This window comes from Hemibagrus wyckioides, linkage group LG05 (assembly GCF_019097595.1).
Source record: "Hemibagrus wyckioides isolate EC202008001 linkage group LG05, SWU_Hwy_1.0, whole genome shotgun sequence".
NCBI classification, from domain to species: Eukaryota; Metazoa; Chordata; class Actinopteri; order Siluriformes; family Bagridae; genus Hemibagrus; species Hemibagrus wyckioides.
In genome coordinates, this window is record NC_080714.1 from 7977882 (window position 1) to 7995862 (window position 17981).

The following is a 17981-nucleotide window of genomic DNA, read 5'->3' on the forward strand; positions in this document are numbered from 1 at the left end:
GACATTTGATTTAAAAAAACAAACAAACAAGCAATTACCATGCGAGTCTTCATTCAGTAGCTTGCAGTAATGTTTATTATAAGTCGGGTCAAGGCACAGGACTTTGCATCAATCTCAATGCGTGTCAATTACAGAGAAACCAAGGCAGGACAAGTGGAACATCATCATCAATAAAACAAAAAAAAGAGGGCAGGGGGTCATGGATAAAAAAAGCTGGTCATGACTCTGTGATTGTTAACTGTTCGGAAATGAATATTATTTCCTCATAAAACTGACATGGGATGTAGATATGCAGGTGTGTACAGATAACAGTAAGGGCTGGGGTCAAAATCGTTTCTATTCGTAAAGAAACCCGAACTAACTAAATCTTCGAGTCAGGTGACTCCATCAGTATGCAAGCTTGCATGTGAATCTCAGAAGCAGATGAATATAATACTGAAAATCTACACAAAATAAACCTTAAATAATCCAATGTTGGACATGTTGGTGGAGTTAGTTTGCTGCTATTGAGACTGACACGCTTAATGCTGAAATACTACTACTACACTAATCAAGATAATAAGAAATCATATTGAGTTTCTCACTGCGTGTATGAAAGACAGTGTAGTCGAGAAAGGTGTAATTAAACAGAAGGGAAGAATTACAGTCACCTACATGTAACGGAGGAGGTGAAGGAAAGTTCCTTTACAGTTTACTTGGTTCACATCATCTGCTTGAGGAAAATACGAACACTCGAAATGTGTAGCTTTTTCGAAAGAAAAACACTGACCGATCCATATTAAAGCATTTAAAACGCTAACATCATTCAGCAAATAAATCTCAACGGAAGCTTAATCTTAAATACAGAACAGAATAATAAAAAAATAATAAAATGATAGCAATTTAAAAAAGGAATGCTTAGTGTATTCATGCCATAAATTTCCAACACTATACACAATATTACACCACATGAACGTGAATGATAGGTGCTGTGCCTAAACGGCTTTCTACTGTTACACCACAGTATCAGACATGTCTTTAATAACCTGTCCTTGTGTGGTATTTTGATCAGTTCAACAATACAAACACACCCTGAGAAAGCTTCTTTTCTCTCTCTCTCTCTCTCTCTCTCTCGTAAGAGGAGCAGTACATTTGTATGAGCCCTCCTTCTCGTATGACGGCAATTGCACCGTTTCTTAAAATACTGTTATTACTCCAAATTGGAATAATAAATTAAATTGGCATCTGATATGATGCTTATTCATAAAGAACGACTATAGATGAACTAAAGCTGGTCCCTCAAAGGGTTCAGAGAGTAAAAGTCTTTTCATTTCTTCCTGTAAGCTTGGTTATAAAGGACTACTCCGGTGTATTTCAATCTGTAGCTACTATGTGTATAGAGTATGTGGACACACTGACACTTTTCCTGTGCTGAGAAAAGAACAACAACAACAAACACCCTGTTTACTGTAAACTCACTTCTAATAGAAGTTGTTGGGTCAAACACTTCTTTATTTAAAATGATCTGTAAATCAAGCCATAATTTTTAAAATAGGGAATTTTCAATTTGAGGATATCTGTTACTAATAAACAACCACCTACTCAAATTCAACTGACATCAACTAAACAGTGTCAGAGAAAATGTACATAATTGTCATGACACTGCGTTAATGCTTAACGTAAACTTAATGCTTGTGGGTCAAGTAATAGTTAAAAACAAAACAAAAACGAACTACGGTGCCATCGTATTTCTGGAACTAATAATAACATAACAATGACATTAAAATGAATAAAAGCAGTCCTTATGCCAGCTGATACCTGCTGGGAAGAGCATTTATAAAGCATTATATAGGTTTATGTCACTTTTCATGCTATGATCAGATTGTTCTATAAAAAGCAGCAGAGTTGGTAAGATTGTTTTCTCAAGAACATCCTATCTTAAGACTTTTTAACTTTTAAAGTGTCATGGTTGTTGAGCTGAATGTCTGCTATATAGTAACATATGAAATTTCAATAACTGAAATCCCCAATATCTCTTAAGCATCCATTATGAATCAGTTTTGGAGTAAACGGTTTTTGTTCTGTTCTCAGTACAGGGAAACATTCCAAGACTTAGTTATTGTCTGTAGTCATCACACATACATGCGAATTTGAAAAAAACAAAACAAACCAAATGCTGGAGTATTCATAATACTAAAATGAATAAAAAGAGACATGAATGCCATTTTAAACAATCCGATCCTGGAACTGCCCTGCTTTTGAGATGAGATTCAGATTTAACGCCAGTTCAACCCCCCCCCGACTCTGATGGAACACTGATGGGGGAGTTAAAATCATATATGAAACACTGTAGGATGGACATGGGAAAGTGCCACACTTTCAGTAACCTTCCCTTCTGGCCTTAACTTTACATTCCTGTTGAAATGAACAGTTAGTGCAAGAGCATATTAAGACAAATACAAAAACGTCAGGGAACAGAAACACCAAAACATAATGAACGTCCAAGAAAAAAAAAAAAAGTGCTACAGTGAGGTTCATAAAGCAAGGCAAATGTTTAACACACGCGAGAATGTTTCATGACTCGGCCTTTAAATTAGTATGATACAGTCTGCCTGTGTGTTTACATGTGTGTGTGTGTGTGTGTGTGTCGGTCAATATGAGCATGCTTTACCATGTTGTAGTGGTCCAGGAAATACCCAGGATTGGCTTAACAGTGAGAGCTGGCCAAGTGTGAGTAGAGACATGGCTCACACACACACACACATACATAAACACACACACCTGGGTCCATCTGAGCTGCAGCCGATAACAGATGATGTGAGCGCTCCTCTCAGATGGTGATGGAATGCTGTCTGAGCTTCGCCATTAAGAACTCATGGGTCAAATTATGTCTTGTGATTATTCCTACAATCTGAAAAAGAAGAGCAGGAACACATAATCCTCATCATGTGTAAACACAAGACAAAGAAATGCATACACCTTAATAGGAACACCCGTACACCTGCTCATTCACGATGGTATCCGATCGCGTGGCAGCGGTGCAATGCATAAAATTATGTAAATGTGGGTCAAGAGCTTCAGTTAATGTTCACATTAAATGCTCGCATTAGTGCCGAATGAGTTGCTCTGAGTATTTCACAAACTGCTGATCTCCTGGGATTTTTACTGTATGATATATAAAACAAACAAACCAACCCACAAACAAACAAAAATAAAACGGTTGGTTGGTTTGAGTTTACAGTAACTCAAATAAACTACTCTTTACAACCGTGATGAGCAGAAAAGCATTTCGGAATGCCATCAAACCTTGAGGCTACAACAGCATTGTGTTCAACTCTTGTCAGCCAAGAATTAGAAATCTGAGGATACACTGTGGACTGGTTCACTAAAACATGAGCTTTTAACAATCAATTCAGATGATGTGTGTAGAATCTTTATCTGTCCAGTTTATGCACTATGCTGCTGCAGTGTGATTAATTGACTGGATAATCACATGATGTCCCTATTAAAGTGGCCAGTGATCGTATATGATCACGGTCATAACCTGTGAATGCTTCAGAGTCACATAAACCCAAAACACCCACACACAAGCTTTATATCTGTGTCATAATTAATCCTTATTAGTGCTTGTACCTCTCCTACTGCGTTGACCACAGGCAGGTGGCGGAGCCCCATGGTCCTGAACAGGTTAAAGACCTGAGAGACGTGCGTGTTTGGAGAGACTGTGTATGGACTTGGATTCATGTAAGGAGTCACATCCTGTGGTAAAAGAGAGAAAGGCATGAGCAATCAACAGGAATGGAGCTTGTGTGGAAATAATTAGGCTAATTAGTTCTGAGAGTTTAGGGAACAAACTATTATTATACACACTTCAGTGAAAAGCCACACTAATGCTAATTAATAACTAATTAGTTACTAATTAACAATGGCCAAAGCTTGAGCATCCCCCTTTCATTTTCTCTCTCTATGCCTATGTTTCTCTTCTACTCTTGATCTCCTCAGAGTCTAAGATCTGAACATGAGCACAGAGACCTCGTCTCCCAGCAGTCTTACCACTATCATGCGTGGGTTGAGGAGGGTGAGGTCTAGATCATGAATGTCAGGGAAGCGTGGGTAATCCTCCGTCATCTCTGCGTAGGAGAGTCGTGGCTGAGACGCACTCTGCGGGAGAGAAATTAAAAGGTTTTTGGGAATTGTCAGATGTGCTTGAGCTAATGGGATTGCTGAGTGGAGTGGGGCATCAACAAATCACATTTAAAAAAAAAAGAAAAAAGGAAAAAGCATTGGAAGAATCTGGAACTCAAATTCCAACAATGTCATAGGCCAGACGTCTGCAAGAACTTGCTCAGTGTTTCTGATGGCATATACTCCCTGACCTGTCAATCAATCACAGCAACACTAACCAACACTGACAAGTGGAATAGGTGATAATATGAATGAATTATCAATTACAGCTGATCTGGTGAACTCTGTAGTGACTTCAATCATGGATAATATATTGATTGTGAGTGTAGTGAATACTCAAACTCAGAATATAGAGAGAATATGGAGAATATACTGAACTGATGAGTTACACTATATTGCCAAAAGTTTTGGGACGACTGCCTTTACATAGACTTGAAAGTAATATGGAGTTGGCCCGCCCTTTGCGGCTATAATGGCTCCAACTCCTCTAGGAAGGCTTTCCACGAGGTTTAGGAGTGTGTTTATGGGAATATTTGACCATTCCTCTGGAAGCACATTTGTGAGGTCAGGCACTGATGTTGGACGAGAAGCCCTGGCTCGCAGTCTCCGCTCTAATTCATCCCAAAGGTGTTCTATCTGGTTGAGGTCAGGACACCAAACTGTCGCTCATCCATGTCTTTATGGACCTTGCTATGTGCACTGGTGTGCAGTCATGTTGGAACAGAAAGGGGTCATCCCCAAACTGTTCCCACAAACTTGGGACCATTGTCCAAAATGTCTTGGTATGCTGAAGCATTAAGCGTTCCTTTCACTGGAACTAAGGGGTTGAGCAAAAACCCCTGAAAAACGACACTCAATGATTCGGAGGGGTGTCCCAAAACTTTTTGCAATATAGTGTATAAACACTGACCGATTGATTTTCAGCGTAACACACGCCACGTATGAGCAGGTTGACGAGCTGTGAGCGCAGGATGAGGCCGTGAAAGGTGAGTGGGCGGAACCTCTCCTCCATACTCCACTCCTCGCTGGGGGACTGGTCTGGGTACAGACTCGGATACGGTGCGTGTCTGTCGGAGACAACACACATCCCATAGCTGAAGCATTACATGCGATTGACTGTATATTTTAATAATTTAAATAATTAATGCTCAATATGTCTTTTGATTATTTCTAAACAAAACAAGCCTATGTTGTTTCACTGTGGCGTTTTCAAGGAAAGATTTTTCTTTTCTTGTAGCTTCATTATCTGGTGTATATTTGTATATTTATAATAATTGTCCTTAATAGTCCTTATGGCCAAAATAATGGGTAAAAAGCTGATCTCATGTTTACAGTCTCTGCACACAGATCACATTACAGCAACTTTATTCAGGGTGCAGAAGGTGGGTTTTTTTTTTTCGCTCTAGCCTGCTAATACTCATCCAGCTATGTTGGGATTGATAACAACAAACATCTGCCATCTCTGTGTTAAGCCTTCCAAGTACGAGTTCGTTGTTCCTGCTCGCAGAAGCTTGCCATTTAGAGATGCGAGCTTGCTGCAGGAGGCAGACGATATGAATGTCAAACTAGCAGTAGATGAAAGTAGGGTGGCAGACCCTGAAGGCAGAACACTATTTAACGAGCCGTAACAAACTGCACGCTCTGGTGAAACATTATGCTGATCCTCTCGGAGCTAAGACTGCAATATGTTACTTATCAGATGACTCAGAGTCGAACTCTTTCTTGTCGGATTACGCAATGCCCTACCATGGGATCAGTAAAAGTGAAAAGAGGCAAAAAACAAACAAACAAACAAACTCATAATTTAGTGTCTGTTTTTAATCTGGAGCTACGTTAAGGGTTGCCAGTACTTTTCCTACTTTTCCACAAGTTCATAAGAATGAAGAGGATGGAATAGTATAATATAGTTATCTTTGCATTTGATCAGTCAAGATTTCCAAATTATTCAGTTTTGCACTAGAACTATGAGGCTAACTGAGCTACAAGTAACAGTTATGTAGTTTTTATTATTTATTAGTCAACCAGTAACCCCCCCCCCCAAAAAAAAACCACCTTCTTCTCTGTGATCATTCTAAAGAAACTAAACAGCCGTAAACAGCTAGAATTACATTTCCAGCTTCAATGCTTCTTCAGCCTACATTCTCAAAGACAAAAAGAACTAAATCAATGCAATAAATTCGCAAACTAATACATCAGACATGGCTTTACAACAACAATAAAGGTCCAAGAGTGGCATATAATCTCTCGTTAGATATGAAGCTTGTGGGACAGAAAAAAGCCATGGTGATTAACAATTTTTGTGATAAATAGGACACTTGTTCATGTTCCTTATATCTTCCCGGTCAGAAAAACTGTGGCTTATTTCTTTTAAATGAGTATTTTCATTATATTTCAAAATATTGTGGAATAAAGATAACAGCAAGAGCAAGGAGGATTGTTCATGGTGACAAGTGAATGTATTAGATGACTAGTGGATAGAATCCTGAGCTAAAAGTAAGGGAAGCTCAGAGACACCGGTTACACAACTTCATTGACTATACTATTCCTTTAAAGAGTAGTAGAAGTAGTAAGTTACCAGAATTAGGCAGCTTGATTTTACAGGAAGTGTGTTATTGTGACACACACTGCTTACCTCCTGTCCAGCATCTGCTGCAGCATGTCCTGACCTTCCTCAGCTAGCTCCACCCCCACCTGCTCATCACATACGTTGCGCAGTTCACTGGAAGGGTACGATTTCATCGACTGGCACCTCCGCCTCTGCTCCCCGGCCCGCGTCAGCACGCTCGTTTTCTACAGGGGGAGACAACTTACTTTTTATCCTCTTATATATTTATAAACGTAGCTTATATCTATATTTAATATCCATATGGTGAAAATTGATAGTGTAATAACTATTGTGAAAGAAGCAAAAGCCTCATAAGAAGCTTTGTTGATCATGTCCTTGGAAATGTTCTCCATAATCTTTGGAAAAAGATATGATCCAACATATCAGCTGCACATTGCATCCTTCCATTGGCAAAAACACAAAGCTAAAGGACTGTACTTATACTAGAACACCAAACTCTTCAGCATGAAAGTGAGCTAAGAGATTTTAAAAGGAGGTCACTTGCTCCATCGTGTGGACAAAAACAGCATTGCCGGCTCTGATGATTAAATACTACTGTCTGTGACAGAACAGAGTTCTTCACATCCTGCCATTACTATTATAATCAAATCACCATCATCTAGCATAACTGCAACCATATACTATAATATATAATACAATTATCATATTATGTAATCAGATTATATCATTGCATTGTTAATGCTACATTCATTTGTTTTCATTGATGAGTGACAGCAACCGTTTGCGATTAGATGTGGGCATGAGGACTTTATGCAAATAAGGAGCGACTTGTTGCAGCAACCAATGGGAGTAAAGACAGTGGAGTGCATGTTATCTGTTTCTCCTTCATCTCATATATAATATGATGCATATAGACCGATCAGGCATAACATTATGAGCACCTTCCTAATATTGTGTTGGTCGTCCTTTTGCAGCCAAAACAGCCCTGACCCATCATGCACTGTGCATTTTGACACCTTTCTATCAGAACCAGCATTAACTTCTTCAGCAATTTGAGCAACAGTAGCTCATCATGGGCCAGCCTTCGCTCCTCACCTGCATCAATGAGCCTTGTCCGCCCATGACCCTGTCACCGGTTCACCACTGTTCCTTCCTTGGACCACTATGATAGATACTGACCACTGCAGACTGGGAACACCCCACAAGAGCTGCAGTTTTGGAGATGCTCTGATCCAGTCGTCTAGCCATGACAATTCGGCCCTTGTCAAACTCGCTCAAATCCGTACGCTTGTCCATTTTTCCTGCTTCTAACACATCAACTTTGAGGACAAAATGTTCACTTGCTGCCTAATATATCCCCACCCACTAACAGGTGCCATGATGAGGAGATAATCAGTGATATTCATGGCACCTGTCAGTGGTCATAATGTTATGCCTGATTGGTGTATATACTGAATTTTATATACAAATGCCAATTCTCCCTCAAGAAAGTTTAAACAGTTTTGAAAGCTTGTTGTGCCACCCACTGATAAACATTATTACTATGGCAACCAGTATTAGAAACAGTACAGTGAATGGTGACTTGCAGGCATGAAGTCACTGTATGTCTGAATGTATCCTATGTCTATACTTTGGTGTTGTTTATTATCCTACGTCATTTACATATGTGGCATTTGGCAGACGCCTTTATCCGGAGCAGCTTACACTTTATCTCATTTTATACAACTGAGTTATTGAGGGTTAAGGGTCTTGCTCAGGGACCCAGCAGTGGCCGCAGTGAACTTTCTGATCAGTAGCCCAACACCTTAACCACTTACCACATCCCCAGCAGCACTGTATGTTTTATTCCTTGCACTGCTAATAAACACATGACAGTTACATTTAATCTACATGATGAAGGCAGTACCTTAAATCTGATGTTGTTGCTGACAAGGATGTTCCCCTTCATGAACTCTTTTTCATTTTCCCGGTTCTCGGTGACCACGGGGAAGGAGTGATACACGGTGGTCCTCAAAATGCTGACCAAAGACTGGATGCGTGTGTGTGGATACACATAGGTCACGTTGGGCTCCATGATGTCACTGGCGGTTAGTCTAAGAGTGAGAATGAAATTAATGAACAACAACAACAACAACAACAACAACAGTCTAGATCAGTGTTACACTTTTGTCCCTTTAGTTTCCTGGAAAAGTCCCTGTCCACCAGTGGGCCTTAAAAACCATCAGTGTGGTTTAAATTTACATTGAAGTTTGAAAGACAAAATTTTACTTGTCAGCACAATCTCTGTTTTTGTCCAGTGGTGTGTATTGTGGATTGAATGCTAAAACGGAGACAGGAAATACAGGAACTTTGTCTCACTTGTCCATTTCTACTTCAGTCTCCCACTCCAGCAGCGGCACTCCTCTGAGATGAATATGAATATCGTAAATTCCCTTATTAAACAAATCTCCTGTCCATTTGGCCACCTGAGCAAAGAAATATACAAAATATATATATGACACATATATACATCATCACTGAAGCATTTATAGATTTTTATATATTTTTCTTATATCATTCTTACCCATTTTATTAGAAATCACCAAAAACAGGTGACTATGAAGCCTGACTATATGCTCACCATTAGTGTAATCATGATGGGAAGACCATATGTGATCTCATTGGTTGACTCGATGAGGATGACGGTGAGGCTGATGGTCATGCGTACCACGCCTCCCAGAAAGGCAGCTGCTCCAATCAGAGCAAAAGTCCCTGAGTATATCTGCATAACAAGATTCCTGAAGAATACAAGAGAAACGGTCATTTAGAAACTTCCTATTCTTTCCCCCAATGTAGTAATAGTAGCAAGAACAAAAAACTGTACATGGCTCTGTTATAAAAACAAATCGAAAGCTACACTAAAATAAATGCTTGCGAACGAATCTGGGCTTGCATTCATTCTCGGTTTTATTCATTTCTTAAATCCATCTCAAGACGTACATTGTTAGTCATGTCTGAAGTAGAGGCAACATAAGATTTACTCACAGGTTACAAAGAATTTCTAAAATTTTAGAATAATAATGAGGACATTAACACTAATAAATAACACCTATGGAATTATAATGTGGCCAACTAGTCAATGAAATTTGTTGAGCTCCTGATTACAACTGACTGTATATGACTGCAGAAAGGACATTATTCATAATCACAATCTCCAGTGTTTAGAATAATTTATAAATCACACTGTCTGGTGTTTATAATAATTCCTTGCCACACTTTTTCCTTGCCACACCTAGGCTTGCTCAATATGGATTAATTCAAATAATTTCAAAAAATACACTGACCAGGTATAACATTATGACCACCTGCCTAATATTATGTTGGTCGTCCTTTTTCTGCCAAAACAGCCCTGACCCATCATGCACTGTGTATTCTGACACCTTTCTATCAGAACCAGCATTAACTTCTTCAGCAATTTGAGCGACAGTAGCTTGTCTCTTGGATCGGATCACACGGGCCAGCCTTCGCTTCCCGCATGCATCAATGAGCCTTGACTGCCCATGACCCTGTCACCAGTTTACCACTGTTCCTTCCTTGGACCACTTTTGATAGATACTGACCACTGCAGACCGGGAACACCCCACAAGAGCTGCAGTTTTTCTAGCCGTCACAATTCGGCCCTTGTCAAACTCGCTCAAATCCGTACGCTTGTCCATTTTTCCTGCTTCTAACACATCAACTTTGAGGACAAAATGTTCACTTGCTGCCTAATATATCCCACCCGCTAACAGGTGCCATGATGAGGAGATAATCAGACTTATTCACTTCACCTGTTAGTGCTCATAATGTTATGCCTGATCGGTATAGTCTAACATTAATCGTGAACTGTTTTGTGTCTAATACTAATCTTGAGCTTTGTGCTATATTTATTATGTTCTGTGAAGCTGCTTTAATAAATTTCAAGGAGATAATCAATTTCTGAAGCTCTTAAACCCTCCCATAAGGTGCCAACAATCACACCACATCTAACAAGGTCACATTTTCCCACATTCTGATGTTTGATGTAAACATTATTAACTAATGCTCTTGACCTGATCAGATCTTCTGCACTGCACTGATGCCACACAATTGGCTGATTTTGTTCCTTATAAAATGTCTATGCTTAAAAAATGAAAATGAAAAACACATACGTACATTTTAAGGACGTTGGCCACTAGGCGTCCAAGAGAGGCTCCACAGAGTAGTGAAGGGACAAAGAGTCCACTAGGGACCGAGACACCATATGTCCAACAGCTCAGCAAAAAATACAGCACAAAGAACAGAGAGAGTGTGACTGGACTAAAGGTGGCTGGTGAGAGAAAGAGAGAGAGATAGACTGTAATTAGAAATACACAAAACAAGTGACTCTTTTTTATTTCATTCCAGTGCTATTTATTTCTTTTACACCATTCAGGAGTTTCAATGCCAGATATCTGGACAATATATGATACCTTTTGTTTGAACTTTATTATAACCTCAGCAGCAGTTATAAAGCTTAATTAGGGGTTAATTGATAAGAAAGGAGAAATGATGCATTTTGAACACTAAAGCTTTTGAACTTTGCACTAATTTCACCATGGTTAATGATCTTTCTTACTCAAGGCTAGTTCATGGGTGTGTAAGTGTGTGTGTGTGTGTGTGTGTACACGTGTGTATAATCAACATGTGTCTCACCATCTTGGTGGAACAGCTGGTGTATTGCTGTCTCCTGTGGGTTAAAGAAAAGTGTTGCCATGTCGTTGTAGGTCTTATTGGAGCAGAAGAACCGCCGTATCGTTGAGTTCACATCCTCGTTTGATGTTATCTATAGAAAAAAAAATAAAAAAATGATGAATTAATGCAATCTAAACAAAACATATTCGTGTACAGCATCTTAACATGTCAAAGAGATAAATCTCTATAAATAAATATTAATACAGTGCTCTTTTTAAAAAATATATATATGCAAACACATATTTATTATGTATATTGGTCTACAAAAAATACATTTATTTTATTTGTTATATTTGAAAGGAATTAGCAATGAATAGAAAAAAATTAAAATCAAATTTTACAATAAAAAAAAGTTTAAAAAAAATATATATATATGTATATAATAGTTAAAAACAAACAAACAAAAAAAGTTAAATCAGTTCTGAATTCATTGACTTTAAAATAATAATCTCCATACAAAATCCATAATATGCTAGAAAACAACTAAAAAATATATCAAAATATCCAGATATCCAAACAATATCCATAATATGTTCGAAAAATGTAGTGTGACGTAATTTATTACAGTACTGAAATTAAATCATCACCTAACAAAAGTAAGAGACAATAAATGATTTTTAGGTATAATCTTACTTGTGCTGTTGTGTTGTTAGCTGCTGGGGAGACTAAATCCCTGCACTCGCCCAGGGTCATGGAGGATATAAAAATCACCACAGTAGTCACCAGACACACCAGCAGACTCTCCAGCACCCTGAATACCAGAAAGAGGCCATTAAAAAAGAAAAGAATTTCATTCTTATAAATATTCACTACAGCTAAAACAGAAACAACGAGCATCTCAGAACGCTAACCTAATGAATTTAGCTTTGGGGTGGACGTTCCTCATGCGGTACTTGGCGAGCCGCTTGTTGATGCAGTTGAAGGTGGCGCCGAGGAGACCGCCCACTAACCCCATCAGCACGAAGAAAGCCAGGTCCACCGCTGTCCATAGATGACACTTCTTATCTCCGTCTGGACACTGCAGAGAAAAGATACACAACAGGGACTATATATTTACACAAAAATCCTAAAACTTTTTTTAAATGCCTAGACTCAGATTCACAGAGGAATTCCGGGTAAAGGAAACCAATCGTGTTGATATCTGGAGATTTGAATCCCTGGTAATGCAACAGCTAGTGTCTGAGAGTCCAAGAGATAAAAGTAGGCTGTGATCTCAGCGAGCTGTGCTCTCTCCCTCTCTTGAAAAGCGAAAACAACTGACTTTAACAGAAGAAGAAGCCTTTATTCGCATATGCAAATGTACATTACAGCACAGTGAAATTATTTACTCTTGTTAAGAAGCTGGGGCAAAGTGCAGGGTCAGTCATGATAGAGCGTCCCTGCAGAAGAGAGGGTTAAGGTTCGGGCTCAACAGTGGCAGTGATCAGTAACCTAGTGCCTTAACCACTGCTTTAAACATGCTTTTACCTTAAACTCTCCGAAGTTGAGCAGGCCAGGCAGCTGGAAGGATCCCCATTGGTTGTAGTTGATTCCAGAGCGAAAGAAATTGAGAGTGAAGGTGGCCGACATGGAGCAGAACAGCTACAGGGAAAAATACAAAAGAAAAAAATGTATTCTTTATTTGAGTCTACCTGTCTCATCATTAACACAGAAAGATATCTAAATACCACAATTTCAGCCACTATAACAACAAACTGTTCCAGGATGCAAGAATTTCTCTCAGTGTGAACCGCTTCCTCACCACTTTCCACGTAAGCGCTTGGTTCCAAAAAGATGATCCTTCCTCCAGACTAAACAGAGTACCCCCGATGGGAGCCCCGAAGGCTGCAGCCACTCCTGCTGCTGCGCCTGCAGACACAAAATCCCTCTTATCCCTGAAAGAAAAAAAAAGCACTTCATTAACACAGCAGTATAAACCCCATAATGTTAGATCAGCATCAAAGCTGTAATTTAGGAGGCACCAAGACTTTCAGTGTATACGTTATAAATGTCCTTGACGTTCTCACCTGTCACTACGGAAGTAGGGAAACTGAAAACGGATTTTCTTGAAGGTGATGCTCTGAAACTAAATTGAAGCATATTGTTTTTTTTTTTTTTTTTTATGACAATCAAGATCATAGTCAAAAACATTAAAGAAAGTGAATAAATAATATTAATACTATTAGAGTGCTACCACATACAGCTCTGGAAAAAAAATAAGAGACCACGGTTCCACAACATGAACCCTGACTACAAACAAATAAATAGAAGCATTCAAAGATAACACACTTTGGGATATGCTGTTAATAAAAAAAAACAATAACCTTAAGGGTGGGAACATTAACCTTAACATTAACATTACCAAGATGCTTCATGGCACCTTTACGTTGAACACCACAAGAGTTTTATTCCTTAATAAAGAACTTCAAATGCATTACCAGATCAATGCTGGTGTAAAGTATTAATAACTTCGAGGTTAAACACATAAAAACATTTGTTAGTTTGTACCTGGGGAAGTCCAGCTCCTACAATGGCACCGCTGTGGATCATGGGTCCTTCTTTTCCCACAAACAAACCTGAAAGCAGAAACGTATGACATTAGACTTGTTTAATTAATCTACACTTGTTAAAGAAGCTGTTTGTAATATTACAGCCCTCACAAAATTCCACAAGTTTACGATCACAAAGGAATCTTTGACACGATATCACAGATGATATAGTAAACCTGTGGACTACCTCCGGCTACAGCGAACAGAACCCCGGCGGCTTTGCAGATGAAGGTGCGCAGTCGTACGATTCCTGGGATTTTCACGCCATTCAGGTAACTTTTGATTTCTGGAATACCTGATCCAGCAGCCACAGGCTGAAATAACACAACGATGGCATTAAAATCTTTTCTCGGAGAAGCACAATGAACTATAAAAGCTATAAAATACCATATATCAGGGGTGTAAGGAAGGAGAAACCTACTCTGCATTGCACAATACTACATTTACATATTTAACTCTCAGGCTGTGATGATGTCATGCATTTCCCAACCTAAGGATGATGACGGTGATGGTGAGCGATCCGATTACATCAGATCTGATTACAGTGTGAGAGAGGTGTAACGGCTGTGTTACCTCGATCAGAACCAGGACGCTGGCGATAAACACAAATGCCATATTGAATGCTAGAAGTTCAAGCAATGACAAAGCTAGGCAGCCATTTTCAGTGCATTCCTCCACAGCTAAAAGATAAATTAAGGAGAATTGTTCATGTTCAACACGCAACACAGAATGATTCTGTAAACACAAGGGAAAAAAAACTGACGCAACATCGGTTCAGTATAACGGAGGATACATTTTCCTACAAGTCTGAACTTCAGCTGGGTGAAGAGGTGCACGAAGAAATCGACAAGGACGCCAATCTAAATGAAAAGACAGAAACATTCATTTAAACAGCAAAGCATCCTGAACATCCTTAGACGTCCCAATATCCGCTGTGCTAGAGTGCTTCATGATATACACCGATCAGGCATAACATTATGACCCCTGACAGGTGAAGTGAGTAACACTGATTATCTCCTCATCATGGCACCTGTTAGTGGGTGGGATATATTAGGCAGCAAGTGAACATTTTGTCCTCAAAGTTGATGTGTTAGAAGCAGGAAAAATGGAAAAGTGTAAGGTTTTGAACGAGTTTGACAAGGACCAAATTGTGATGGCTAGACCACTGGATCAGAGCGTCTCCAAAACTGCAGCTCTTGTGGGGTGTTCCCGGTCTGCAGTGGTCAGTATCTATCAAAAGTGGTCCAAGGAAGGAACAGTGGTGAACCGGTGACAGGGTCATGGGCGGCCAAGTCTCATTGATGCACGTGGGGAGTGAAGGCTGGCCCGTGTGATCCGATCCAACAGACGAGCTACTGTTGCTCAAACTGCTAAAGAAGTTAATGCTGGTTCTGATAGAAAGGTGTCAGAATACACAGTGCATGACGGGTCAGGGCTGTTTTGGCAGCAAAAGGACGACCAACACAATATTAGGCATTTGGTCATAATGTTATGCCTGATCAGTGTATATCCGCTTAAAGAAATAATTCATATCGTAACTTATCGTACCAGGCCTGTCGATACTCCAATAGCAAACACTAACAGCCACTTGACAGCTTCAAACTTTTTGGCTTTCTAGAATGAAATGGAAAAAAAAAAAATTAAAAATCACACAAGAAAAGAAAATGAGATGCAATTATCACTGAAACAGGAGAGATTCATAGCTACCTTATTGTCCATCCCTTCCAACACCTCCACATAGGGATCATTAATACACCGGTCATAATCCAAACTCTGCAAATATACAGTAAAAATCATTAAAACCATCTCCATATTCTTCACAGGTTCAAATGAGCTGCATTAAGGATAGTAGCCTCACCTCGTAGTCTTTCCGTGGTAGGATTTCATCTTCATCTTCCCTGGTTTCACCCAGGATCGTCTGGCAAAGTTTAAACAATATAATGTATTACTTCAGAACTGAATGAATCCCAAATGAATAATCAGAACACATGTATACGCACATATCAGTAACACTTACTCAAAACTCTTTCTATTGTCATTCAGCTAATGTAAATGTAATTACAATTTGCATAACACAGTGAGTTGGAGTCTTGATTCAAAAGGTGCTGATTTGTTTTCACAGAAATTTATATTTCAGTGTGGCTTCTGTAGTAACAGTACATACACAGGGATTTGAGTCGCAAGAGTCTTTGTACAATCTAAGACAAAAATCAGAAAAACCTTCGGAGTCTCCAGTGTCACAGCTCTATAATTCTGAATGTTCTGTGTCAAATGAAAGCATTCAAATTAATATAAAAGGAAAAAAACACATCAGCCTATGTTGTAGATTGTTTTCCTATACTGGCATGCCTCTGAGTGTTTATTTCCATACATGCCGTGACATTTCCTGATGTTCTGACAGCCGTTCATTTTGTGTATTCATGTGTCTTAATCCTTGCTGATCTCATTTCTCTGATTAACAAGTGAAATGTGACATTATTCACCACTCAGGCCTAAAAACTACATTTCCAGTTATCTACATAGACTATATTGCCAAAACTTTTGGGATGTCTGCCTTTACATGCCCATGAATGTAATATGGAGTTGGCTCACCCTTTGGAGCTCTACCAGCTTCAACTCTTCTGGGAAAGCTTTCCACAAAGTTTAAGAGTGGGTTTATGGGAATTTTTGACCATTCCTCTAGAAGTGCATTTGTGAGGTCAGGCACTGATGTTGGACGAGAAGGCCTGGCTCGCAGTCTCCGCTCTAATTCATCCCAAAGATGTTCTATCAGGTTGAGGTCAGGACTCTGATGTTCCTCCACACCAAACTCACTCATCCATGTCTTTATGAACCTGCACTGGTGCACAGTCATGTTGGAACAGGAAGGGGTCATCGCCAAACTGTTCCCACAAAGTTGGGAGCATGAAATTGTCCAAAATGTCTTGGAATGCTGAAGAGTTTCTTTCACTGGAAATAAGGGGCAGAGCCCAACCTCTGAAAAACATCACCTGATTTCAATGATTTGGGGGGGTGTCCCAAAACCTTTGGCAATATTGTGTAGCTGTAAAAAGGAAAGTGAAAGCTTGCTTGATGGTACTGATAAAATCGTCATTTAATGTTCGCAATAGATTACTATATCCATGAAACACTGTTTTATAGGAGAAGGAGTGCACATATGTATGGGGTGAGGAGTCATTTGGGATTCAGCCCTAAAACAGCTTGACTTATTGATTTAGGCTAATGTCAGAGCACCAGATGGCCAATTACTCCTGTACAAAAGGCTCCCACATCCATAGCTCAGCCGGTCCTTTCTATGTCTGTTCTAAAGACTGTTAAATACACAAACACAGAATCAGAAAAGGTATTTAAGGTTATAGTTTTATCCTGGTGTTGAATCAATACACAGTTAATCAGAGACTGAAGCCTCTACCTGTACTACAGCTACATAACTCTGACACAAGGAGAACTGAAAGCTGACAGATAAATTTATTCTAAAGTCAGACACGATGAAGACTTCATGAAAAGTCCAGACTGGACACTTGGAATGATTGATGTTAGATGAAAAGTCATGATCTTGGTCCGTTGTGTAGAATGAAAACAGAGGGTGGAGCCTCGAGTGGAATCTCTGCTAGCTGTAGCACCGTGCAAAACACAAGCTGCAACCACAAAACACTCACAGATTGTGTTCTATTTTTATCCTATACGGCACAATAACGCGGAATTCATTGAACATGAAGCCTACCAGCTCCTCTGGTGTTCTGGTTTCTCCCTCTCTGCAACAGCATTGACAACACAAACAGCTCCCACAACACGCCATCTTCAGCATCACAACCTGGTGGGCATGCCACCCGCGTCACGTGAGCTACAGGGAGGCGAACGGAGTTGTTCAAGTGAACTGTTTCTGCCCTCGATTTGCGCAGAATTAATTCAAGTCTTTTTAATACTTTTTAAAAAATATATATTTTAAGACTCTTTTTTTAATAAGTTTTTTTTAAACAGTACAGATTAGA

General features: G+C 39.4%; 1 protein-coding gene across 1 annotated transcript; it reads right to left on the reverse strand.

The window, feature by feature from the left end:
* Positions 1 to 38: 38 nt before the first annotated feature.
* On the reverse strand, positions 39 to 17831 carry clcn6 (chloride channel 6). Its single transcript, XM_058390285.1, has 23 exons — positions 17714 to 17831; positions 15848 to 15907; positions 15697 to 15762; positions 15538 to 15603; positions 14783 to 14849; positions 14563 to 14669; positions 14177 to 14303; positions 13949 to 14016; positions 13468 to 13526; positions 13203 to 13335; positions 12929 to 13042; positions 12313 to 12479; positions 12095 to 12212; positions 11423 to 11552; positions 10904 to 11057; positions 9351 to 9507; positions 9089 to 9195; positions 8637 to 8823; positions 6797 to 6954; positions 5075 to 5231; positions 4033 to 4140; positions 3613 to 3738; positions 39 to 2890 (listed from the first exon to the last, which is right to left on the reverse strand). The coding sequence occupies exons 1-23, from the start codon at positions 17795 to 17797 to the stop codon at positions 2810 to 2812; spliced, it is 2601 nt and encodes an 866-aa protein (XP_058246268.1). The 5' UTR covers positions 17798 to 17831; the 3' UTR covers positions 39 to 2809.
* Between the last annotated feature and the right edge of the window lie 150 nt (positions 17832 to 17981).

Coding starts and splice junctions, on each gene's coding strand:
- clcn6 (XM_058390285.1), bottom strand. CDS start 17,797: ATGCTGAAGATGGCGTGTTGTGGGAGCTGTTTGTGTTGTCAATGCTGT. Junction 9,196..9,350: donor CCATCATGATTACACTAATG/GTGAGCATATAG, acceptor TTCTTTGCTCAG/GTGGCCAAATGGACAGGAGA. Junction 6,955..8,636: donor GCAACAACATCAGATTTAAG/GTACTGCCTTCA, acceptor CTCCCCCTGTAG/AAAACGAGCGTGCTGACGCG.